Below are 27,092 nucleotides of genomic sequence, written 5' to 3' on the forward strand. Positions count from 1 at the left end.
CATGGTGAAATTTCCAGAATATTCACTTTAACTAAGTAATATTAATAACACTGCTGGTGCTGTTACCAAGTGCACTTATTTAGCACTCAACAGCTGCTGTATTTAATTCTCAATTGCTTGATTCTACCTGCACCTGTACGAAATATTTATAATATTTCAGTTTCGCATTTGGGTCTCCAAAAGAGCCCCCTTCCAATATGGAGTGGAAATATAAAGTTATGCTTTTGGTGCAGGAAGTCAGGGAAGTGGAAGAGTCATGCTACTGCCCAAGAGGATGGAAGACTGATAGTGGGCATGTGTTGATCTGGTGAAGTCAGGAGTTTACCAGAAATTTGAGGAAGAAGCCAAACTCCAGCCACTCCCTGCCTACTAAATGAAATGGGTATTATGCAGCTTATAGGTAGGCAAGTATATTAGAGAATGAATTTTAGACTTTTATTTTGCCATTTATAGGGTCCAGTCAATATTGCTTAAGAGCAGGGTATTCTTAGTTGTCAAGTTTTTGCATTTTGATGTCTTCCATTTCCCTACAGCAGCTGGACATGTGTAACTTCAAAGGCTTAAATGATTTATTCTAGTGGATTCCTTCCTTTCTTCTCTCCTAAAAACTAAGAGCTGGGGTTCAAAACCTTAAAAACAAGACACTCCAAAAATAAGATTAGATCTTGCTGTATTTGTAAGTGAAGTATTATCTTTTTAAGGTAGACTCAGCTTTCCGCAACAATTTAAGCCTGGACTCATAAGGGCCACTTTCAAGTAGTCAAAATTGTGGTTCCTAAATCAAAGGGCTTTTATTCAACCAGTGATCTTTAATTAAAATACAATGCTAAACAATTCACAGAGTTGTGGATTAAAATGAATACAGAACCATAGAGACTTGGTAAGGAGACAGAACCCGCTTCCAGTCAGCAGGGTCAACGGTACAAAATATGTAGGCCAGACTCTTATAAAATGGTTCCTGGAAGCCCCATTCTTCATTTTCTTTTTTAAAAACCATCATTATAAAAAGTAGTACAAACTTAGGAGTCTGTTCCTATGTCCAAGAAGCAGCTATTGTATTTACTAGGAGCTATGTGCAAAAAGTATGCCCCTCTATGTCCCACCCTAATCCCCAGAACAACAAAAAAATATCGTCTCCCAGTTTTCTACATTAAAAAAATATACAAGCATATAATACATTTATTCAATAAAGACACATTTTAGAGATCTATGTAGGAAATAATTTTGCTTACATAATTTTATAAAAGAAAAAAAGAGAGGATTCAACTGTTTGATTCTATTTCATATGCAATAAATAGGGCTGGGCAAAAGTCATTAGTCCCAACAAGATCTGCCAAAGTCCCACATTTAATTCCGGAAACAGATGTTATGTGTAGTGATATCGGTGTGTTCAGGAAAATTATTAGGAGTAAATGGTGATAACTTCACGACCTCCTCCTCGTACCAAGAGCACTCTGTTCAAGCCTTCTGTCAAAACTTCCAAGAACTCCATATCTGGATGGCAAAGTAGTCAAGGTTTTAAGACCTGGAATAAAATTGTACCGAAACCTTATGGTGATTATATACTTCCCCTTCTCACACCCAAACTGAATCTCTCTTAAGGTATGTGTTAGCAAAAAATAGCTTGCTTTGCCCGACTTCATACCTCTGATCAGCGATGATCTCACTGGGCAAATCACTCTCATTCCCAAATTCAACTTCAGTTCCACATGGGAAAGTAAAATGGGAATTTCTGTTACCTGTTATCAAATGTAAATTGTAGATTTATCCGGAAGCAGGAAGTGTGAGATTTTATCATTATGTAACTGACTTCCCACACTGTTATTTAATCACTTATCTCCCCTGCATAATAGGTCAACTGCCTTTATTTCATACAGTTCTATTCAATATTTCTCTCATCTTATTCTAATATGTCATAACAGATTTTGGGTGCTGCTGGATGGCTGCTTTTATGCCTAAAGTGCACCAAAAAAGGATACAATTTTCGTCCCCATGCCTGTTTTTTGGAGGACCAGGCATGTTCAGTAACACCAGTTGGGCATGTTGTGACTTGTTTAGCACAACTCCATTGAGCTTGACGGCAGTGTGCATCCTTCGCACATTCGACTGGTTCCTACAACATAGCAACAATTAGAGATGGATCAGCCAGCACAATCTTACTGGTAAGTGCAAGGAAAAAGTTACTGTTGCAGCCAAAAATATCTTAAGCCATACAACATAGCAAATGCTTAGTAATCAGCAGGTAATGCCATGACATTTCCTAAAAATAAAATAAAATAAAATACTTGAGCACAGTGTCTATGAAGTCTAGTCAACTGTTGGGCTTGTGGACTGCATCTAGCTTTGGAAACAAATATATCTGGCCTTTCTGTAGACCTGCAAAATTTAAATCAAGGAGTGATGAATCATTTTGTTCCAAGTAGCATAGAATTGTTATTGTTTTTTTGCACTTTTTCTATGTCAAAAGGCTACCAAAGTGAATTTACTCCTTTAAGGGTTCTTTCATCAATGACTTCTTCATTCTTACATTGACACAGAGCAAGGGCAAGAAACCCATTTTTTCTCAGTGAATCACATTTTCCATCAGGAATAATCTGCTGAGAACTGCCTAGTGGCACGGGAGACTTTCTCCAGCCTGATTATTTTGGTTGCCCTTCTCCGTATTTGTTCTAATTCTGCAACATCCTTTCTACGGTGTGGTGACCAAAACTGCACACGGCATTCCAAATATGGTCACAACATAAATTCACATTTCAGTATTGGTATTTTTATTTCTGATTCCTTTCCGTATAATCCTCAAACTGAATTTTACCTTTTTCTACAGCTGATGCATACTGGGTCAAATTTTTAATTTAGCTATTCCACAGCAGACTCCAACATCCCTATCCTGCCCCAGGCACTGTCAGATCAGACCCCATTAATGTGTGTGTGGAATTAAGTTTTTTGCCCTGATGTGCAAAAACCAAAACAAGGAAAGGAAGGCAGTGGGCTGCATCTGGCCAAGGAAGAAGCCTCAGTAATATTTTTCTGCAGTGCTCCAACAAAGAGAATTGCCTTTGAAGGTGGAAAACTTTTTCCAAAATGTGTTGGGCATTAACAACATTTTCTTGCCCCAGTGTGCAACACTTAAACTGAACTGTATTTGCCATTTTAATATTAATTCTCAGGGGACATGAATGTCACTGGAGAAAGAGAACCAATAAATTAGGCTTAGATTTCTGTACAGTATGTGCCTAATTTTAGACATATTATATGCTCAGCTGCTCCCATTAACGTAACACTAAAGTTTTAAAGTGCATTGATTGTGAAAATTAAAGGACACAACTTTATAGAACAATAACAGCTGCTATGTTACCTTCGAAAAACTCAAAAGGCAGATGCCATTCTTCTTATGAATGCAGTAATGGGCAATACATGCCCTGGAAGTTTCTCCAACTGAGGAGTTCCATCACATTTTTCAAGGGTGGCAAGGATACAAAAGTTAACTGTTAGGGTCCTTTTACCCTTTATCTTTGTTTCTTATTCTTTAAATATAACATGCTTTGGAACAAGCTAGGGTACAAAGCCAATTTCAAGCCATGACTTAGTATCTTTGCTTGTTCTGAAGCTGTTAGCCAGAGTTTCCTGGTTCAGACCAGAAAACAACCGTTAACTGGAGTCTTCCTCGTTTGTTTGCTGCTTCATGTCAAAGGAGGGACAAAGAGGTCTCATGAACAACTGCAAGGCACATTCCTACCTTGCCTTATTAACCCGAGATATGATCATCTAATTGCAGCACTTGCTCCTGACCTAGAGTATTGTGGGAGCACAAGCGCCCTGCTACATACATATGTAAGGAGTCAACTGCATAAGCCTAATCATGGGTGTACAGTCATACCTCGGGTTACAGACGCTTCAGGTTGCGTTTTTTCGGTTTACGGACTGCTGAAACCCAAAAGTACCAGAAGGGGTTACTTCCGGGTTTCGACGGTCGCGCATGCGCAGAAGCGCTAAATCGCACTTTGCACATAAGCGCCGAATTGCAACCCGCGCATGCGCAAACGCGACGCTGCGGGTTGCAAACGTGCACCCCGCACGGATCACGTTCGCAACCCAAGTGTCCACTGTATATGGAGCAGGTCATGGGTTTCTGAGTGCATGACTCGTGACAGTCTGTGGTCTGGTACATAGCTGGATATTGTGCGTTCAAGAAACCAGATCCATGGGCAGAAAGCTTTCTGCAGGCTGATCACATCTGGTGAATCAAGACGCTTAGGTGCCATACAATGATTATGGAGGATGGATATGTAAAAAGACATTTAAAAAAAAAATGTGAGAGAAACATCAATGCTGTGTGTGAAGATTTTTGGTATAAAGAACTGATGACTCACACAGAGGGAAAATCAAAGAACAAAATGACAGGGATATTCAACAAAAAGGGAAAAAAGGCAGGCGAGAGCCCTTAGTAGGGCTTCAAAGCAGGGGATGGAAGAAGTCACAGGAGAACAAAAACTTGCATCGCAATCACTTTCATGAGGTTGAATGATCTGCCTCAAAAATGACTCATTTATCCACATTAGTTTCTTTTTATAATCTTATCTGCTGCTATGTCCCGTCCCCCCCGTGGGTGGAGAGTTTGAAGGTATGCAATATTGCACACTATTCTTACAAATTAAGCAACTGAACACAAACTCATGAGATTAAATATCTGCTTCCATCTTTCCCACTTCTTAATTATTATTATTTTTAAAATCACCTTTATTGTCATTGTTATAATCTTTGCAATTCTGTCAATGTTAGCTTATCCAGAAACTACTGTGCATCTGGTTATTGAGATAATTAAGGGGGGAAAGTTGCACCCATGGGATTTTGATGAAGGAAATGTCAAATGTTTTATACAGGCAAATGGTGACCTTCATTTTATGAAACACATAATGTGATTTACTCTGAAGAAAAGTAGTAATAAAAAAGAGGCACCTAGCTTAGAAAAAGGAGAAAAGCGTAAAAGGAAAATATGACAGGAAGGCTAAGCCATCACATTCACATGCGAAAACATAATGCACAGACCCAGTGAAGATTCAAAAACAGCTAACTTGGAAGAGGCATGCAACAACACTTAAACAATAAAGCACAGAAAGCAGGAATAACAACCTAAATTAAATCAAATTCAACTTACAGATTTCCCCATTCTCTACATGGAAGAGAAACAAATGTGCAAAAATATTACATAGCTATATGGCATATTTTTCTAATATAGCACCTTAAAACACAATATAACTTTATTCATTTCCTAAGTATTTTACTCACTAAAAATTAGTATGTCTCGTGCGATTTTTAAAAACAAACCATGGCACACATTCCTAAAAGAATGGAAACGTTTAAATTGTCCCCTGTTCATATGGTACAACAGTTCTGCACTGCTCTTAAAGTTGCCCCTCTAATCTTTAAGTGATTTCCTGCAGTGTTAATAGCTCAGACACAGAGATGAAACTATGCAAACAAGCAACTTCTGAGTTTGCACGCTCCCTTTCCAAAATCTTCCTTCATCTGAAAAAGGAATAAATTCTGACCCAACATAATATTGTATTCATCTATACTTGCAGCATTTAAAATGCCTACTTTTAAATTTTCTGTTTCTTTAGTTTCTTTTTCCAAAGCTTTTTATTATGGTGCTTTAGTTTTTGGCTATTACTTTTTGGCTGTCTTTCACGTTAGTTATGGTTTTCAACCCTCTTTTTGTAATTGTTTAATGTGGTCTGCATTTATTTTACTTATTTTTTTGCAGTTGGCTTTTATGTTAATGTATTTTTCCTCCCCACAACTCCTTGATGGCCGGTGAACATTGTATTTGGGAGGGATTGGATATTTTTCACCTAGAGAGAGGAGAAGCAGGGAGACTGTAGTGTGGGCTAGCAGCTTCCTATATCTCAGAGAAACAATATCTGACCACATCAGCTCTCTTCAAAAGGCAGCAAGCAGTAAAAGACAAAGCTGTATGATCGTAACTGAGCATTCAGGTATACAGTAATTCTTGGCCAGATTAAAACGAACCTATTCGGTTTTTGCCATTGCCACGGCGTTCTTAAATTGGACAATCAAACGTAAATTAAAGTGGTGTAAATTTTCTTTCTGAGAGATAAGCAACCACAGCAGTAACCTTACAAAAGGCCAAAACAATAACTTCTGAAACAGATAGGTCAGCAGGGAAGGTTAACATGGAGACATAGGAACATATTGCAAGTACACACACATAGGTTGCAATGCTGTAAACCATAATGCACACGAGGCTTTCTAGATCAGTATAGAAACTCACTTATGTCTTTTCTATCACACTATTATTAATCTTCCTAACAAATCACCTGTTCCGCTACCGTGTATGACAATTACAGATGTGAAGTCAGTTATTTTCATTAAAAAGCTCAACCCATTTTCACATTCCTTGCTACAGAAATCTAGCAAATGCTCCACTGTCCTAGTTTATGACAGAAATAATATTTATTGTAGTGTAAATAAGGATGGACCTAAAATTATTTCTTCAAATTACAAAAAGAATCTATATAAATTCTGCTTTATTTAAAGGAGATCAAAATCTAAATTGTACAGAAAACATATATCACATTTTTTTCAGATTTAGTGCTAACTTTGTAATGCTTTACAAATTAAACTATTATTTTTTTATGTTCTGAAATTAATGTATAAATGAGGGTTTGGATAGCAAATTTCTAAAGAACATAATGGGTAGTACTTCAAAACAATCCGTGTACAATAGAGGATAAACATAGTAAGCCATGTTGTGACACATAACCATGTCTTTTATTTCCATAAAAATAAAACACAACATTGTTGTTGTTTTTTCAGTCTGTAGGTGCTGCAAGTCCTGGCAATGATTACTAGGATTACATCGCCATCTAGTGCTTGTGAAACAAAGTGGTTCACTTCCTTACAGTACCACTGAAATAATGATGTTGCTATGATACCAGGCCATGCAAAGCATAAAGGTTTTATAGAAGGAAACACCCCTGTTTCTAAAGATATTCTGTCTTCTTTTACATTTCACAAAGTTTTCTTCAGTTATGGCTCCTGCTTACTCTTAAGCCTTCAAACTAAAACTCAGCTCCAGATGCACTCAAGAGAGCAGAGCTGAATATAAGATAGGTAAAGGTAAAGGGACCCCTGACCATTAGGTCCAGTCATGACCAACCTTGGGGTTGCAGTGCTCATCTCGCTTTATTGGCCAAGGGAGCCGGCGTACAGCTTCTGGGTCATGTGGCCAGCATGACTAAGCCGCTTCTGGCGAACCAGAACAGCACACGGAAATGCTGTTTACCTTCCCGCTGGAGCGGTACCTATTTATCTACTTGCACTTTGACGTGCTTTCAAACTGCTAGGTGGGCAGGAGCTGGGACTGAGCAACAGGAGCTCACCCCGTCACAGGGATTCAAACCGCTGACCTTCTGACCGGCAAGTCCTAGGCTCTGTGGTTTAACCCACAGCGCCACCCGCGACCCAGAGTATAATTAGAAGACAATTCTGTTCATGTAAGAGCAAATGTAGTACTGGGAAGACGGCTAGTAGTGTGTGTATAAAGAAAAATAGAATTATTTATATCTTCAGCATGGGATTTTATGATTTTAAGGCATTTACATCTCCAGAATCTAACTGGCCAATGTATTCTTACTGCTTTCTTCTATGAGCTACCATTTCTAGAATGGTATAAACCCATTCTATTCAATACCATTAAATGTTAGTGTGGGTTTGATCAATGTTATCAGTATTTAATGCCTTAAGTATCTACTTACGGTTTCATACTGAAGATATCCTTGTAGCTTGACAGGCAAGCTTCTTTATTTTTATGCTTCTCGGATATAAGCTTTTCTTTTGTCCAGGTCATTTGTATTTTGTCTGGTGTAGCAACAGCAGTGTGAGATTTGACCATTCCTGTTGAGCGGGATGCCGTGTTCCTATCATGGATTAACTGAGCCTGACCAAACACAAACAAGCAATGAAAAGATCAGCATTTTGGCAAGTTGGGGAACTCAAGGCTGGCAGAGGCCTGTAAATACTTTGCTTGCTTGTACATAAAAGCAGTTCATGTTCAGCTTATGAGAGATGCAATGTATTCAAGATGTTTATTCACCAGTTTAATGGCAATAATGGTTGACATTATTAGTTCTAAATGGGGATGGGGGATCATTCCATGGCCCATGTAGGGGTAGAAATAATGTATTTGACCCTGCAGATACATTTGTCTGTGATAGGATGACTTACAGGAAGGCAGCTGCTCATTTTGAAGAATAAAAATATATTTATACACACATATGGTACAGAACACACATTTTCCTGAGAGTTGCACTTCACAGATCGATTCTGTGGCAAAAATGAACCCCGTGGAGGCACATTCCAATGTCTCTTGAGCCAAACATATGCCAACAACCATGTTTTTATTTTCTTTCCTAATGATTTATAGCATGGAATTTGCCTTTTATTCCCATTCTTTGCTACCTCTTACATAACCAGCTCCTGTTCCAGAAGAGGACCTCTCTTCTTATCGCACGACTGCGGAGTTTACTCAGGTTGGTGAAGTCCCTTGTCAAAAACTATGTCAACCAGATCATCTCTATTTGCTTGTTGACGCTCTCAAAGAACTCTAAAACTTTAGTAAGACAGGACTCAACCTTACAGAAGCCATGCTAGTTCTGCTTCAGCCAGTCTTGTTCTTCTACATGCTTGGTTATTTTATCTTTAACAATACTTTCCACCAGTTTTGCTGGGACAGGCAAGCTAACCAGCATATAATCTCTAAGATCCTCCCAGGATCCCTTTTCAAAAACTGGCGTTACATTGGCCATTTTACAGTCCCTGGGTATGGGGGCTGATCTGAGGAACAAATTACATATTTTTGTTGGGAGATTACATGATAATATAGCAAGCCACATGCCATTCAATCCTATTTCCATAGATGGCGCTACTGTTCTTTAGACAGAGCAACATGACAGTAAAGTGTGAAAGAGTTTTGGCTCAAGGAACTGCTGAAACAAAATCTGGCATTTAGGATACTACAAAGCCAGTGCTTTTGATTGCTGAGAGTTACAGCTCTGGTGTAAAATCTGTACCTTTCTAAGCCTGCCCAAGCTTAAGTGGTATAAACTTTAAAATTAAAAACTGTCACAAAATAGCAAGCTCACTGGTTGTAAGAACTTGCATCACTTGTCACCAGAAGTCACAGCCACCATCCAAATTGTTCATTAATATCTCACCTCCATATTCATCATATTACCCGCTATCACAATAGACGGGGTGGGAAGACATTTTAACAGCATCAAAATATTGATATTTGAGTACTATGAAATGTAGCAGCATAGCAGGAAACACTGCGCAATGGAATTAATCTCTGGAAAGGCTCTTTATGTTACCTTAGTATCACAGTGCCTGTGAATACAAGTCTGTAACATCCTATATATCATATGTAACCAGTTCAACCAGAGAGCTTTTTCATTAATGTTTGCATCAATGCACAAAATGCTGAAATGCTATAATTCTGTCACAAAGTCTTAATTACATTACTGAATTATCCTAAAACTAGTTTGAGTTAACATGTATGCATTTTCGCTTATACAGTACTGCTTATTATATTCCTTAATTTCATTAACCGAGAAACATTTTACTTTTATATTGACCAACTGTTCGTCAAAGAATGCAGAACAGTGCAATGAATAACACAACAATCTACCACACTAGTGTTAACAACAAACAATTCAGACTTGTTCCGAAGAGGAGATACTATCAGAGGGATAAAGCCAAACAATATCCAATGAAGGTATTAACATTTAGGTTAATGTTTTTATTTTTTTAAAAAAATACCTCAGGCTTTAGGACACAAAATTACTGACATCAGTTACTGCTGGATTGAAAACATTAAAGATCTGATAAATCATGGGATTTAAATACAACATTTTAAAAGAACAGAAAGGGGTGACATTTACTAAATTCTAATTTTGGATTATTTTGTTATCACTTCAAACACACAACTACACTGAACCTACTAAAGGTGATCTACAAAAGGACATTCCACATTGCTAAGAACTAAAATTAGGACATCTGGGTTTGAACACAAGGAGCCACACTTGAAGTGCCATTTTTAAAATTATAACCGGGCTTAAAATGTATTACATGTATCATGGCATTCTGTAGAACATTAAAGGCAATCATTATTTCTACATGAACAATCAAGATTCAGAAACACAAAATTATTGCTGAAGTCTATTATTAAATCTAAGGAACTTAACAAAATGAGAGAAGGGCTACAATTTTGCACACAGCTCAGTGTGATAAAGCTTGAGATTTCTCATAAATATTGGAATTGTGGTAGATTGTGATCAATGATTTGGCTTCTAATTTCAAAGATCATGATTTTTAAAAAATAAAGAACCTTATTGTTGTATGTTTCCTGAAGGGAGTGTCTTGAGTGCTAACCTGCATAGCCTTTAAATATTTCTGTTAAATACTGCCTAGAGTTGTTTGATTGGTTCAGAGTGACAATTCTGGTGGTCCTATGATTTCTTCATGGAAGAAATCACTGCAATAAATATAACTGCAGAATGCTTATGAATGGATTTATTCCAGGAAAGTTCTGAAAACAACTTTCCAAATTTCTGTCTTTCCTGGAAACTCAGAATTTTGAACATGTGGGTTCTTGTGTGGAGAGCAGTACCACAAATCTTTCTTTAATGTACCTAGCATTGATTCCAGATTCAGGGACCTTCCCCTATGAACATAAGACTTGAATACCATGTTGTTCAACCAAGTGATTCAACTAAAGATACCGGGGGGGCGGGGGGCAGAATATTCAGAATGGTCTATTCCGAAAAGCTACACATTGAAATTTTTATTTTAAAAAACCCATCTGCTTTTATACCATAGGAATGGTACTCCCTACATATCATAGTGTAATTAGTAAGAATTAGAACAGGTTAGTGGTAGTAATTAGTACAGCTAGGGTTTACAATGGCACTGTAAGTGTTGTCACGGGAAGGGAACAGTCAGGTGGGTACAATTTCTACCTCTTCCTCCTGAATGTCATTAGGTAGCAGATTGTCTACATCTTGACCAATACATTGTGGGCTAGAGCGGCTCTTCTTTCTGATTGAGCCACGAGACTCGTCAGTGATGCTCTGAATCTGGGACAGGAAGGTCACCAGGCACAACCGGAAAAAGCATATCATTAGCTCATAAAATACAATGGCACTTGTTCAACAACAGAAGGAAGCATAGTACATCTAAACAATGAGTACTGCAGTGGGTAACTTATCATGGATTGCAGTGGCAGGCTCCTTACTGCTCCCACCTCCCGTTAAGGGACAGCAAAGATGCTGACCTGAGGCAAGGAGAGCAGTGGTGCTCCTCCCCACCATATGATGCTTTCTGTGCTTAAGTTAGTTTTCCAAAACGAGAGTAAATCTGAAAATCCGAAGACCCTACGGACATAGTGAAAGAGCCAAGGATTTCTTTAAAAAGAAAATTTGTCTGCTACGCCATTGTTAAAAATTTGCAGAAGCCCGCTAACTAAAATGTTGATATAAGGGATTTGGAAGTCATAGATTGGGCCTCCACTCTAGACAGGGTAATTCTTGTTTCAAATCAGTGCTGTCCTTTAATGTTTTCCGTGAAAAAAATATTCTAAAGTCTTTTATTAGAACAAAAACTGTATTTTTTGTATTTTATAACCATTTCTGATCTTCACCTTTGTAAGCATGTACTTGTGGATTGAATCCTCTTTGATATAAATGGCACTGCTCTTGTAGGTAATAATAATATTTTTATGATTTATACCCCACCCATCTGGCTGACCTCATTAATTAGCACCAGAGTTTGGGTTTGATCATACATTATTTTAATGGTTTTTGAAAATAAGAAAATAAAATGGATTACCTCTCTTTCCCTTTCATTTTTAGAAAGCTGCATTTGCTTTAGCATCTGAGATCTCTGTTCCATCACAAGGGTCTTCTCATACGTAAATGCTGAAATATCATTTTCAAACTGGAAAAATAAATAAATGTTATTTGCAATAAAAAGAAACCATATGCTAGTAGCCCTGATGTTTGGGTCAATCCCCTGAGACTACCCCAAAAGCAAAGAAAGAAAGAAAGAAAGAAAGAAAGAAAGAAAGAAAGAAAGAAAGAAGAAAAAAATATAAAAAATGAAAAAAGAAGCATTAAGTTAAAATTGCAATGAGAAATTGTGCTAATTTTTATTTAGAATAGATTGAAACTGTCTATGTAGACCCTGATGATTTAACTGCCCCTCAAAATGGGGGAAGGGGGGGCAACACATTCTTCCACTCTTCTGCTGCAACTTATGTTGCTGAAACAAAGTTGCACATTTCCTCACTAAAAATATCTAGCTAATATACACTATGAAGATAATGGATTCTTGAACAAATATTAATTAGTTTACATATGCAGTTAAGTCCGCAATTTACGTGCATTTAACTCGTACACATTCAGCTTTATGCACCTGGCAATTTTTTTAAAAAAAGAAGGAAAGGGGGTGCAGTTCTGGGGAAATGACTTTGGCAAACCCATCTGCCATTGAACCCATTGTGTTTTGTCTATATATGATTTTTGCTTCACATGCGTTGCCCGGAATGTAACTCCCAAGTAAGTTGCAGGCTTACTGTAGTCATACTCTCATCCTCTGTCCCCTTTTCAGATGGATATTAACACACATACTCCAACCTTATTCAACTAAATCCTCCAGTAGAGGGAGCTAAAATAGAGGCCAGTTTCCTCTCTGTTGGGACTACAGCCACAAACGATGAAAGTATTAGAAAAGAAAGGGTCCCTCAAGTCTAACTTGCACTGGTTGAAAAGACTGCCCACTCAGCCACAAGCTGGTGACCCATTTGTGCAGCCAGATGTAAACTCTTAAAGGAGCATTCAGATTTCTATCAGGGTGGAAGAAAAAATAAATGGACACGATCAATTCAGTTTAACTTCAGCGGGACACCTGTTTTAACTTTCCCACTGAAATCACTAGGATGTGAATATGCTTAGCCCTGACCGGATCATAACCTAATCTGGATTGGGAGTGTTTTAAAATTATATTAAGTGTCTTTTCTTTTTTCTTCAAGACACTGATTTAAAACGAAATATGTGTTACGGACGAAACAAAACAGAGCTTGGCTTTTCTTGCTGTCTGAACCCAGGCTCAAGATTTGTCTCCACAAACAAACTTGACTGGTGAGAGAAGAACAAATCTTGGTTATAGCTCAGGGTTTGTTTGCATGAAGCAAACCACAACCCCGAGGCGCACACACACACACACACACACACACACACACACACTTATGTGAGTTGCTTTGGGGCTCCCTAAAAGCAGGGTGTTTTTTGTTGTTGTTTTTAAAATTACACATAGGTATCTTTTCCCACAATGGACATCTTAAATAACGATCCTCAGCTAAGGATAAACATAAACATTTAATGAAAGCTTAACTGGGTGCATCAAAAAACTTACCATTTCAACAACCTCGACCTCAGCATTAATTCGAAGATGGTACAAAAACATCTGGAGATCCTTTTTCATTTGAATACTATTGTCATCCATTTGAGCTACCGTAAAGATGCGCATTTTACATTTTCTCCAAACCTGTCAGTAGGAGAGAACGTTTTTTTTTTTTACAAATGTGGAAGTGATTTCTCGTAACTTTATAGCTGGTAATGTACTGCTGCTGGTTCTTTACTGTGGTTTTCTGCTGTTAGCACTGCTATCAGTGTAGCACTGCATTCCTGCCTAATGCCCATCTCTCATAAGCTTTCCCCTACCAGAAGAAGTCCAATGTAGCTGGACAACAGGAAAGTGAGGAAGAACACAGTGACTTCATGCACATACCGTATTTTTCGCTCTATAGGGCGCACCTGACCATAGGGCGCACCTAGTTTTCAGAGGGGGATATCAAGGAAAAAAATATGATTTGCTTCTCCCAGACCTTCTCCCTGCTATTGCGGGAGGTGGGGGAATTCCCCCATCTCCCGCAAAAGCCCACAGGAGGGAGAAGGGACTGACTCGGCCAGTCAGTCCCTTCTCCCTCCTTGGGGAAAAGCCCCCAAGAGCGGTGCACTCTTTAAAGGCTGCGCGGCTCCTGCGGGCTTTTCTGTGAGCTTGTGGGGCTGGTGGGGGGGGGAAGCGCTGCTTTCCCCCACCGCCAGCCTCAAAACCATGTCGGGGAGCAGCGCAAAGGCGTTGCGCGCCTTCCAGCTGCCCCCCGAGCTGCTTTCCCCCCCCACCAGCCTCAAAGAGCAGGCTCTCCTGGCTTCAGCGAAAGCAACGCGAAGCCTCCGGAGCGCAGGCTTCAGAGGCTTCGCGTTGCTATCGCTGAAGCCAAGGAGCCTGCATTCGCTCCATAGGACGCACACACATTTCCCCTTAATTTTTGGAGGGGAAAAAGTGCGTCCTATAGAGCGAAAAATACAGTAATCTCTAGCCTTTCGAACTTCTCTGTATGCAGATGACTTCAGATGTTGCATCATTCATGGCCTTATGCTTACAGAAACACTTCTCAGTGAGAGAAAATCAGGCCTTCTGTTTTACTCCAAAGGTTTACGGCACAAAGAGATCCTGCACTGACTATATCTCATGTCCGGGATACTTGTTGTTTTGTTTATGCAGAACTATCTGGATCCTTTATAGGATTTCACATGCAAAAGTTTCTAGCCTCAAAGAGCTTAACACTTGTTCATTTAAAAGCAAAGTTTCCCGATGGAAAGAAAGGCTAGTACCTTGTGTTGTCGCAGCAGGAAAGGAAGCAACATCAACATGCCTCCGTCATGAACAATCCACCAAACATCTATGTTGCCCTCACTAAAACGCTCTTGATTCGTAGGGAAAGAGTCTATATTTTTGGCAACCAGAAGGGCTTGCTGTGCAGCCGTTGTTTCTCGAACAGTGTCTGAAAAAAGAAACAGGACTGCTGAAAACCACTATTGGTATTTTTTAAAACTTTTATCCTTGTTAGGAACCTAAGAAGCTGCCTTATACCAAGTTTGAACACTGGTCTATTTAGCTCAGTAAGTATTGTCTACAATGACTGGAAGTAGCTTTGAAGCAGGACGATCTCCTAACTCTACCTGGGATTGAGCCTGGAATAGTCTGAAAGCAAAGCAGAATCTGTACCACTGAAGTTTGGTTCTTGTCATGTGGGACATATTAAAGGTTTAATAAAAGTTTGAGCTATATCTGTGCCACAGTGATGCACAAAATAATTAAATGTCGATAACCTGTACACTTTCACATTGCATAGTACAGGGACGTCCAACTAAGAGACTGTGATCTACTCACAGAATAAAAAACTGCCCCTTTTGGTGGGCGGTTCAGGTCAAAGTTGTTGACCAAAAGATCGCTAAGAAGACAGTCAGCCTCACAGCGAAAAAATCCATCTTCCGTTCTAGAGATCATGCAAGAATGGAAGGCGGGGGGCAGGGACGGATGCTCTTTTGTTGCTGCTAAGGAAAGGGAGCCAGCGATCTACCGCGATCTACCAAAACCTCCCAGGGATCTACCAATAGATTGTGATCGACCTGTTGGACATCCCTGGCATGGTACATTTTTTAAATAATTACTTGAGCCAGAGTTGACTGGCTTTTGTATTTTCAGAGGCCCAACCTTCACCCAAGGCACAAGCTCATACAGGCGTTAAATAGCTCTAGGCACAAGAAGAAAACTCTGCAAGACTCCACAGCACAATGGCCATGGAGTCAAACAGAAATCATCCAATGCTATTCTCTGGAAGTGACCCCACAGTTAGGAATGGAACACCATGAAACAGTGTGACAGCGCCACTCCAGGAGGACACTAAGGTCAATCTGTGAAATGCTCTTTTCAAAACCTCTATTTCGGGGCACTGTTTCATACTGGAAATTTTGAACATTCAGATGAATTTTTAGATGAAGTGTTACTATATTGCATGTTGCGAATATGCTTTGTATAACTTGTACAGCCACACATACCAACAAAGTTTTTCCAAGAGAAAGGATTATCAGTATGTTTCCAGGACTGAGGCCATGCCATCAAGACTGTGTTATGCTTCATCCCTCCAAGGCCAGCAGATTGAATCAAATGGGAAATTCCATCTCTAACAGTGGATGATACCACAATCTGGCAAAATCCTTTGGTCCTCTCTGCTCCCATTAATGATCGAATATTCTATAGGGATAAAAGATACATAAATACTTATAGACACTCATAACAGAGAATTAAAGCATGAAGCATTTCCTAAAATACTGTGGACATTTCTATTAGGGTTTTTGCATTGTTCACCTGTATACAGGAAGGAAACTTAAGCAAGCAGGATTTCCAGGAATAAAATCAGGCTTCTCTTTTGAAATAAGGATTTCCTATTAAGTTATATTTCAGACATTTAAAACGTTATCCACCAAGTCACACAATTCTAACCAATTACAATGACTATTAAACTACTCCCAGAAATACCAGTTTGATACTTAACATTATTAAATAACAAGGCTGAATTAGAGGGAAAGTGTTAAATGAAAATAATTAAAGGCCTAAAGTGAGAAAACGAATTACTGAACTAATTATCACCTTTGTTATCTGGAAATTAGATTTACTACTTAAAAATAAGGTGCAAATCTATCCACTTTCATAAATAAGAGGAGAAGACTGGGAATAATTAGATATGCAATCTTCTTCTGTGATGTGGACTACTAATTACATATAATATGACACTGTATTCAACTAACTCATTTGCCCTAATAAAAACTAGTGCAAGGATTCCAGAGAATACAACAGGAATTTACCCCTTTCTCCCCCAGTGACCCCCAAATCTGCTTTGGAGGGTTGGGGAACCCCCAAAACATATTTAGGGGGAGCATAGGGGGAGTGCGGGAGAAGATTTCATTGCACAAGGAAAATCTGTGCTGATGGAACCTTAACAAGCCTTTGCTTCTAAAGCTAGAAAATCTGTACAGGCCAGAGCTATTCCTGGTTTTAAAGCTATCCTTGGCATGATTTGCATTTATTCTTGAATAATTTTAGCAATATATGTTGTATAGATAGGAACCCTGATGCTTCCCAGACAGACTCCCAAGAGAGGCTCAGCTGGTGCCTTCTTCATGGCTTTTTGGTTATCTTTTTGTTATCTTAAGACACTGGGCTTCTAAGGTGTGGCTGGCCTTACCTCCTCTGTGAGTTAAAAAGCTTTTATATTATGCTGTCTTTTCTTTTGTTCTTGTATTTAATATTTCATTTCACTTTTTTTGGGTGTTGCTCAGAAAACACGTTGCTGCACAACCTGTATGCATACAGTGTTTATTCAAAGTAAATAAAACTTTTATCCTTCCAGTAGCAAGGGACAATTGTAAAATTGTGTTCAGAATACAATAGAGTAACTGGTTTTTAAATAATCAAACTATTGTGATTAAAAATTCATCTCGGCAACCATTTACAAACCGCTGAGCCATCTCCTTTCGTTTCTGGGAATTACTCCAGGCAGACCTCTGAGCTTCAATACCTTGTTAAATATTAAGAGGGTGCTACATTTAAGTAAATGCTGACTTGCACAGGCCAAGAATAAAGCGTTCTGCTTTAAGCACTAAGCCACAAATGATCTCATGATCATTCTAATTGCACATTGCAGTGCGAAGTCCGATTTCAAGCTTTGTCACTGCACGGAAGGAACTATATTGAGTCTTCCTGGATACCATTTTGTTCAAAAACATTATGTTGACTTTTGGTGCTTAATACAAAAAAAAAGTCAGTCTGCAATCACATAGGAGGTGCATTACAGTAGATGTAAAATAAAGCAAACCTTTAATTTATACCACACTTTGAATGAGAAAGCATGGGATACCCACACAAAAATTCTGCTTAAAGGTATTCTTGAAATAATTGGTAAATTAAACACGAAATTATGTAAAATTATATAAGATCTGAGTCGTCTTCATCCAGTTCTTCATGCAGTTCTTCTTGTCACACTGAATACCCGATGGCACAAGGGCTGGAGGGGGGGCAATAAGTAATGGAGTTACTTAGACCCAAAGTATGCCTAAGGAACCCAAAGGAGGAATGTCAGGGAAGGAAAGCGGCCATAAAATCGTACATTCAAGAGCAACGAACCAATCAATATGAGAGGTGGGTCACTGAGTCACAGCATTCCTCTGCATCGTACTATCCAACTTCAAAGCTGGCCTGCTTAAATGTCACAGTGCACCCCCAGCATGCAGAAGTGTTAAGGATACAGTTGTTCCCACTGGTTTACTGCTCTAGTTTCACAGGGAGCCTGAACAGCCTCAAACCAGGCAAAAGTGTAGTGGGGAACCCTATAGCCAATTGTGTCAGATGTCAGAAGGGCTGAACAAGTGACGGTTGGAAGGTGGAGGCTGTGCTTGCAAGAGAACCACAAGAGAGTGACGTAACAACACATACGCAGGAGCTAATGCTGTAAACTGTTGAGGAATCAGGAAGGACGGAAAGATAAGAAAGTTGTTAGGCCTCGTGATTAAACCAGTATAAGCTAGTCAAAGTACGTACAGTGGTGCCTCGCAAGACGAACGCCTCGCAAAATGAAAAACTCGCAAGACGAAAGAGTTTTCCGTTTTTGAGTCGTTCAGCAAGACGAATTTCCCTATGGGCTTGCTTCGCAAGAAGAAAGCCCATAGGGAAATCTCCAGGGACCTCTTTTAAATGCTGGCGGTGGGGAGCAAAGCCTTTCGCCCCCCTCCGGCCTTCAGAAGAGGTCCAGGAAGGCCGGCGGGGGCCGAAAGGCTTTGCTCCCCACCGCCAGCATTTTAAAAGCGGTCCGGGATAGCAGGGAAGCGCGCTGCTGTCCTGGACCTCTTCTGAAGGCCGGCGGGGGGCAAAAGTCTTTGCTCCCCCTCACCTGCCTTCCCGGGATAGCGGAGAAGCGCAGCGCGTTTCTCCGCTATCCCGGACGGCTTTTGAAGGCAGGCGGGGGGGAGCAAAGACTTTCGCCCACCGCCTGCCTTCAGAAGACCTCCGCAGTCCCGGGGGCTTTTAAAATGCTGGGGGTCGGCAGCGAAGGGTTCGCTGCTGCCCGCCAGCATTTTAAGATCGCCCCGGGACAGTGGAGAAGTCTCCGCTGTCCCGGGGGCTTTTAAAATGCTGGCGGTCGGCAGCGAAGGGTTCGCTGCCGCCCGCCAGCATTTTAAGATCGCCCCGGGACAGTGGAGAAGTCTCCGCTGTCCCGGGGGCTTTTAAAATGCTGGCGGTCGGCAGCAAAGCCCTCCTGTCCCCGGAGCTTGTGGGGCGGGAGGTGGGGAGAAGGGCTTTTCTTCCCACCGCCAGCCTTCAGAACAGCCTTCTGAAGGCTGGCGGTGGGAAGAAAAGCCCTTGTCCCCCCCCCCAGCCTTCAGAAGAGGTCGGGGGACAGACTGTCCCCGGACCTGGTCTGAAGGCGGTTTCCATAGGAACGCATTGATTGATTTTCAATGCATTCCTATGGGAAACCGTGCTTCGCAAGATGAAATACTCGCAAGAAGAAAAAACTTGCGGAACGAATTAATTTCGTCTTGCGAGGCACCACTGTATTGCCATATAGGGACATAACTACCCAATTGCTTCCTCTTTGCTTGAAAAGTGTATAAATACTGCTGTTTGAAATACTTGGTGTGTGTCACTCCCTCGTTTGGGGCAGGGACACAATGTATTACAATGCTTTTAATAAAAACATCCTCCTTGACTGACAACCTGTGCCTAGATTCTGTTGGCTGTTCCAGCCAGCCCAGGGTATCAGGCTTGAACCCCGATGTTTCCCAGACAGCATCTGCTCTTAAAGCTACTAATTAATAAGCAAATGTCTTCCCTGAACCCTACATCCCTATCCGAACCCAAGGAATTATGGGAAGGCATCAGAACTCCAGAGAAAGACAAAATGTGCTCAAAGTTCCTGTTGTAAGGATGTTTCCTTCTCAAAATCCCTCTCCGGGCTGGAGATGGGGAGAATTAATGGAACTACTGATTTTGCTTGTGGAGTGGCACAAATGTGTTGCAATCTTCCTCCTCACCGCCCTCTAGGCATTGTACAGACTACAGAGCATACACAGTTTGCTTAAGTTCTCAGTTTACATCTTCTTTTTCTTGCAGGCTTACAGGTGTGCAGCAGTACAAGGTTATAGACTGAAACTGCAGTGTAAAAAAGGATCTTGACACAATTGCATCAGGATTCATTTTTATGCTACCATTTAATCAATGCACATCTATGCCAGTGCATATTAGCAACCTGCAAAAAATAAAGATTAAAAACTGTAAATGGTACCAAAAGGCAATGATACCAATTCTAATATTAATTTTAGAATTTCTCCAAGTTAAACCAGAAGCCAGCAGAACAGTACATTTGGCAGAGCAAACCTGCTCTTCCCTAATTTTCTCTTTTGCTTATTAAAGAAAGTCTGTCTTAGATTTACCCTCAGATATTCTATTAAAAAACAGATGGAACTGACAGCAATACAAAAGTCTGGCTACTCAATGCTTGTGTTAACATTAGATTCCCCATTAGTGTATAGCTCTTCCAAAGATAATCTTAGTTCAGGCTGAAGATCTCTATGTGAGCTTTTTAGAGCCAAGCTTACTTTCTGGAAGGACTTAACATTTCAAAAAATGAAACTAATGAAGAAAGAATTAGGACTGCCAAGCCATGTACTAATTACCCATTTCCTAGCATCTTCATAAAATGAAGTGTAAAGCTCATTACATAGCTTTGACTTCATGAATTGCTTTTCTTATTATTCTGTTAATTTTACAGCTGAAATCTGCAGGATTTCTGACGCTTTGGGACTATATTTTGTAGCTATCTATCTCAACGAATATATTTGATGGAACCCTGACCTCAAATCCGATTGCAATCCCACCTTTCCAAATAGCAAGGCATTAATGACCTCAGTAATGTGGGGCTCTTGATTATCCAACACTAATCCAGGTTAACTGTACAGTGGTACCTCGGGTTACATACACTTCAGGTTATATATGCTTCAGGTTACCCAGAAATAGTACCTCGGGTTAAGAACTTTGCTTCAGGATGAGAACAGAAATCGTGCAGCAGTGGCACGGCGGCAGCAGGAAGCCCCATTAGCTAAAGTGGTGCTTCAGGTTAAGAACAGTTTCAGGTTAAGAATGGACCTCTGGAACGAATTAAGTACTTAACCCGAGGTACCACTGTACTGTGTTTCTCCAACTCTGTAAGTCTTTTCATATTCACCAAAGGAAACAGAAGACCAGTGCTGCTGATATGAGGATGTTGGTTTTATTAACTACCTTGTCTCCCCCTCAAAATACATATATCAGTTATAATAAGCGGCATTTACATGATTCTCTCACACAGCATGCCAACCAATGTAAGGTCATGGTCTTGCATGAACATTATGTACAAGTATTTATATAAATCATTAGAGAATATAATTCCAATCTATAGTAAATATCAAGTTGTCACTGATATAATCTTTGTAAAAATCCTTTTGATACATCATTAATTACAATGGATGCCGAGGCCAGAACATTTTATAATCCCTTGGCTTTGGTTAATAGTTTGAGTCCACATGTTTTACCTCCCTCGTACTCTCCTCCATTCATTTTTCAGCACTATCCCTGACTGAGTATTGCACCTTAGTCCGTATTAACTAACTAGCTCCAATCTCTAGCCCATGTTTTTTTTAAAAAGTTAAATCATTTTCACTGCAGCGTTTTCTAGATTCATATAACTAAAGCAATGACATAATATGATCATAAATAATCACATTTGTAGTAATTAGATCCAACAAATGTATAATTATCTGCCATCATTTAAGTGCACCTAAAGATCCAAAACATTTTGACTACCTTTTCCAACATGATTAAATATAGTCAAAATTACAGAATATATTATAGCAGAAAAATCAGTGCTTTCTAAAATGATTAAACCCAAGCTATTCATATTTGCAAATTTTATTACTGCGGCTGTGTTTTTAATACATACCTCCTCAGCCCTTTGAGCTTCTGTGAATTTATCCAAGTATATTCCTGGAAGGACAGATCCCACAATGGTCAGTCCCTTCCCAGCTTTCAATTGAGAGGTGAAGGAAAGCAGCCGTGGGTGTTTTACCACCTGCTCTGAATCCAAGTTCAGAAGAACCAAGACTTGTGGCCTAAAGTAATACAGTAAGTAAGTAAGTAAGTAAGTAAGTAAGTAAGTAAAATAGCTGATAAAGAAAAAGGTAAAGGACCCCTTACAGTTAAGTCCAGTCGCAGATGACTCTGGGGTTAGTGAAATATATAATGCAGGATTATGACAACAATGTGTGTGTGTGTGTGTGAGAGAGAGAGAGAGAGAGAGAGAGAGAGAAGAGAAAACCAGTTCCTGACATTCCATCACACTCTAGTACAGAGATAACCAAATGTTGATTGACTGCAGCTTTCATAATCCTGGGCCAATGGCTATGCTGACTGAGGCTGATGGGAATTGCAAGTCCAACAATAAATGGAAGTCTACCCCTGCTCTTGAGGGTCCAAGAATACAGGATGGGACTATTTAGACAGCAGCAAGTTTTAATCTCAACAACTAGGGACACCAGGATCAGACTTAGCTCATGTCTGCTTAGAAAAGGGGTACCCAAACTTTTTTCAAAGAGGGTCGGATTTGATGAAGTGAATTTTCGGGAGGGCTGACCAAAGTTGTTGAGTTTTTTTTACAATTTTACCCCAAAGTTGTTGAGGCTTTTTTTTAAGGATTGAAGTTGCTGAGCTTTTTTTAGGGTTTTACCCCAGGACATATACTGCCATGGGGGCCGGATTAAATCGACCAGCGGGCCAGATTAGGCCCCCGAGATGGCTTAGAAGCAAGTTTAAAAACTGAGTTTAATGGAGCTTACTCCCAATTATTAGGAATAGAATTGCAACTTTAATGGATTTATTAAATATAGTGCATTTAATTTTACCTCCAGTTTTTAGTATGAGGAGGACCCTGTTCAACCCGAAGCAAAGCGTAACGAGCAGCATTCAAGGACAATCCCCTGATTCCGTCTCCCCACTCTTTTTCAGCTCTTAAAAGAAGAAATAAAAAGGAGAGTCAAAAAAATTGTATGTTTATGATAATACCTCTATTGTTTCGCTAAACATAATACACAAAAAGATATTGGGTCTAGACTGACACAACTTTGCAATTACAGTTTATTTTAAAAAACTATTCTCCCCGACTGTAAATCCATGAAAGAATATATGTGAACCACTGCTTTCATGTGGAAGTGTTTGAAACACAGTAAAGGTGAATTCATTTAAATGAAAACGTATGAGTAAGAGAACTTTTTACAAAACACCGGAAATTTAATTTATTTTGGTGGGTTTGGAATTAGATTATATTGGATGAAAGTAATAAATGAAAAAAATGAATTTTCTATTACTTTGCAGCCAATTTATATCCTCTTTAAGTCCTGGTCTATGTTTTAGTCTTTAGTAGATGATGAAGCAACTGGAATGGATGAACTGGGCTTCCGGATACAAGTGACAAAGACTTGCATGACATAATCTGCCAGGAACTTTCATGCCTCACTGAAACAAATGGGGAGTTGCACAAGCACAGAGCATCATGTTCATGTCAAAAAGCTTGACTAGGACACGTTATTGATGTATTGCATCCTGAATCATCCCAATTTGATCCCACTCCAATAACTGTTCCTAGAGGGAGCACCTCTGCATATTCATATTAACTGGTTCCATTTTCCACTGGTGCCCAGTTTGTGGAATAATTTCCTAGGCGAGCCATGTGCCATGCCAGCATGAGCCCTCCTATACATAATTCGTATATTTTTAAATACGAGTCCAGGTGATGGGGTAGGGCTGGTGAACCCAAGGATATATTTATTTATATTTACACAAAATTTAACAGGGTAAAGTAGCATCAACTTCAGTAGCTGGGTCATGTAACTACATATGCTGTCTCCCTATTCTCCTTACTGTAAAATCACAGAAGAACTTTGAAAAGCACACAAGAAATCTGAACATCACTGATTCATGCATTTCTCAAAGAACAAACTCACATAACAGGGTAGCAGTTAAATGGCATTTATGTAAGGTTATGTAAACAATCTCTTTAATTAAACCTCTACGTTTCTAGCCCAGAAAATTGCTGAAAACCCCAACAAGATATGGAAAGCACACATACTTTTCCTATAGAAGTTGATGGGAGGTATTTGTTTTTCTGGGTGAAATTTAATAGAAGTTATACAGATATGCAAGGAAGTGCAGGAAGAATGTACCTTTTTAATTTATTGTTTGAGCAACTACATCAAAGATCAGATAAATGTGTATTCTTACCCTCTATATTCTATGTATTTATAAATGCATCCTGCTATTAGCATGGCTACCAAAGCATAGTACCAAGAGCAAATGAACATCAAGGCAAGGCACAAACTCATCCCCAAGAATGAGAGAGTCCTAAAAGAAACACGTAACACAAGTTGTTAACATTCATGCTGTACAAGTAGATGTCTATATATACACAAATACACACACAAATATATGAGTCACCCCAGATTTGGGGGGAAGAAGAAACAGAAACAGCCAGGTGGGTGGCATATTCCTGTTTTTCCCATTTTCCTGCCCCAATCTTCCTGTACTAAATGAATTATGAAATGTACAATACAACCCACTAGTGTTTCAACAATGCCATATTTCACTGCATTAGTTGTAGCCACCGCATAATGGTCACACACTATTTTTTCACTCCAAAAATTCATTGCATAATTGTTGTGTTGTAACTTCTGAGGCTCTGTTAGGCCCCTTCCTTTCCTTCTCCAGCTGCCACCGCTCTTGGTCCCCTCATACCTCATCATCTCAGTCATGAGCTCCTAGGCTGCCTGGGCTTGGCTGACTCACAGCAAATGGTCAAGAACAGCCACAGGCTTGCCCTGGGACATGCAAACCAAGAAGGAGAAGCAGTGGGTGAACAAAAACCTTCACCGTCTGTCTGCGCCCCCTTTCCTGCCCCCCAGCAGAACCTTCAGGCGCCTCCAGGGGAGGAGGAAGGTCTCCAGAGGGCACATGGCCTGGGGTCTCAGTGGGATGAGAGGCTGAGATGCTCGCCCCTGAACCCCTTTTGGAAAGCCTGTGCCCTGGCATGGGGCTTTTCTTGTAAGTGAAAATGGCATTTAAAATGTGACAATTATGCTATGACAAGAGCTCAATAAATAAATCCAGTTTCTCATTTGCTTCGCTCTGAACATGAATAACTGGCAAAATGTGTGGGGGAAACCCTTTCTAATTTTCTTTACATTCTAATTTGTCCCATGAAATCTATTACTCATGCCTATACTCAAACAGCAGCTATCTTTGTGTTCTTGTTTGCATTTATCTACCCTCCTGTTTTTCTATAGACTAATAGGAAACAACTGAATAACCAACACAGAAATCCATTTTTCTTTCCATCGTTTCTTATAGGAATTTTGTGTTCTCTTACAGCTTTCTTGCATGCACACACACATACACACACACTCAATACAATGTCTACTAAACCAAAAAAGACCATAGCACTGTAAAACAAATGCTTGTTTTTCTCCTTCAAAAAAATAAATTTGTAAAGAACATGCCGTACCAGTGATAATACTTGAAACGAGGTCTCCAATTTGGTGTACGGAGCAGAGTTTGAACTGCACATGCCAAGTTCACAAACAGATAGCACATAAGGAAAAACCTACAAAAGAAAAATATATTTACGATTGACATGAGTATCACTACCCACTCTAATCTTGGGGACAGAGATAGCTGGAACAGAGATAGTTAGGTTAAAGGAAAAGGAGGAAGAAAAGTGACACAGACAAAGTGATAAAGTTCACTTCTCCTAAGGATACAATGGGCTGGCCTCACAGCCTGTAATCAAGGACTGAGGCAGATAACCCACATAACTGCCTGTGCTGAGTTACAGTCATACCTCGTGTTACAGACGCTTCAGCTTGCGCGTTTTCGGGTTGCGCACCACGCCGAACCCGGAAGTACTGGAACAGGTTACTTCCGGGTTTCCGCAATCGCGCTTTGCGCATACGCGGCACTGCGGGTTGCGAATGTGCCTCCCACACGGATCACATTCGCAACCCGAGCATCCACTGTATTTCAAAGTGCAGGGTTGTCCAAAACATACTACAACAGCTGGGCTTGGAGGGGTGAATGAAGTTGTAGTCCTACAACAAATTCCATCTAAATCTTGGACCAGGGATGGACAAGCTTTTCTGGGTCGGGGGCATTGCTTTTGGGAAGTGGTTGGAGGCCAGATATAGCAGTGGGCAGGCAAAAGTGGACAGATAACCTCTCTCTCTCTCCTCTTCTCTTCTTTCCTTCCCATCCATCCATCCATCCATCCATCCATCCATCATCATCCTCTCTCTCTCTCTCTCTCTCACACACACACACACACACACTATATACGGCAAGGATAGGAATTTTTCTTTTTTTGCTTATAGGCCAGAGTCTCAGCTCTCCATTCTTGGAGGGGTAAATTTGACAGGTGGGCAGGGACTTCAAAGCACAGTACATGGCTGTTTGCAAAAGGGCTTTCCAACATTCAGTGGGGAGCAGGGAGCCTACAGATGCTACAAGGGTTGCCTGCATGTGTCCTATAGTAATATAATACACTTTGGTCAGGGAAGAATAGCCCATTACACTTGTCATCAGGCTACTGCTAAAAATGGCCTCACTGTGCCATGCAACATAACATGAAATATCACTTACTCCAGCCTAGTATTTAGCAAGTCATTTGGCAACAATGAATTGATGGAATTTCATGAAGAGAAGTGAGAAAGCTCCCTTCCCCTGCTCCTTTGCCACCCAACCTTATCTGCTAACCATGGAAGAAGAAAAGGTCCTTCCTCTGCTTGATGAAAGGCTTTTGGTTGATTTTTTACTTGCCTGCTAAAAGGCTAGTCGTCTATGTTTCCATGCCGGCTGCAGTGGCTTCCCTTTTCTCTCTTTTGATGCAGCTACAACTTTCTTCACTTTCTCATTCCTCTCCCACTGCCTGTTGCAAAATTCTTCTACTTGGCTTTTTATCAAAACTTTTTCCGTTGACCTGTAATCTTTAATTCCCTTGATCTTTTCAAATTACTGTTTTCCGAATGGTTGCATACTAT

General features: G+C 40.1%; 1 protein-coding gene across 6 annotated transcripts in view; it reads right to left on the reverse strand.

Moving 5' to 3' along the window:
- The window catches only part of SLC12A7 (solute carrier family 12 member 7), a 121,647-nt gene that overhangs the window by 25,388 nt on the left and 69,167 nt on the right, over positions 1–27,092 (reverse strand). For 3 of the 6 annotated variants that reach the window (XM_053397189.1, XM_053397187.1, XM_053397191.1), the window contains exons 14-25: positions 25,565–25,663; positions 24,289–24,408; positions 22,914–23,018; positions 21,956–22,124; positions 15,981–16,176; positions 14,754–14,923; positions 13,492–13,623; positions 11,908–12,015; positions 11,040–11,156; positions 7,779–7,960; positions 1,980–2,113; positions 767–1,494 (exon numbers count right to left, since the gene is read on the reverse strand). In XM_053397189.1, coding sequence (XP_053253164.1) covers positions 1,403–1,494; positions 1,980–2,113; positions 7,779–7,960; positions 11,040–11,156; positions 11,908–12,015; positions 13,492–13,623; positions 14,754–14,923; positions 15,981–16,176; positions 21,956–22,124; positions 22,914–23,018; positions 24,289–24,408; positions 25,565–25,663 — 1,624 coding nt within the window. In that variant the 3' untranslated portion in view covers positions 767–1,402. Of the gene's footprint in view, positions 1–766; positions 1,526–1,979; positions 2,114–7,778; positions 7,961–11,039; positions 11,157–11,907; positions 12,016–13,491; positions 13,624–14,753; positions 14,924–15,980; positions 16,177–21,955; positions 22,125–22,913; positions 23,019–24,288; positions 24,409–25,564; positions 25,664–27,092 lie in introns of those variants that run through there. The other 3 variants (XM_053397188.1, XM_053397190.1, XM_053397192.1) reach the window with 3 other exon arrangements.

This window comes from Podarcis raffonei, chromosome 7 (assembly GCF_027172205.1).
Source record: "Podarcis raffonei isolate rPodRaf1 chromosome 7, rPodRaf1.pri, whole genome shotgun sequence".
Classification (NCBI taxonomy): Eukaryota; Metazoa; Chordata; class Lepidosauria; order Squamata; family Lacertidae; genus Podarcis; species Podarcis raffonei.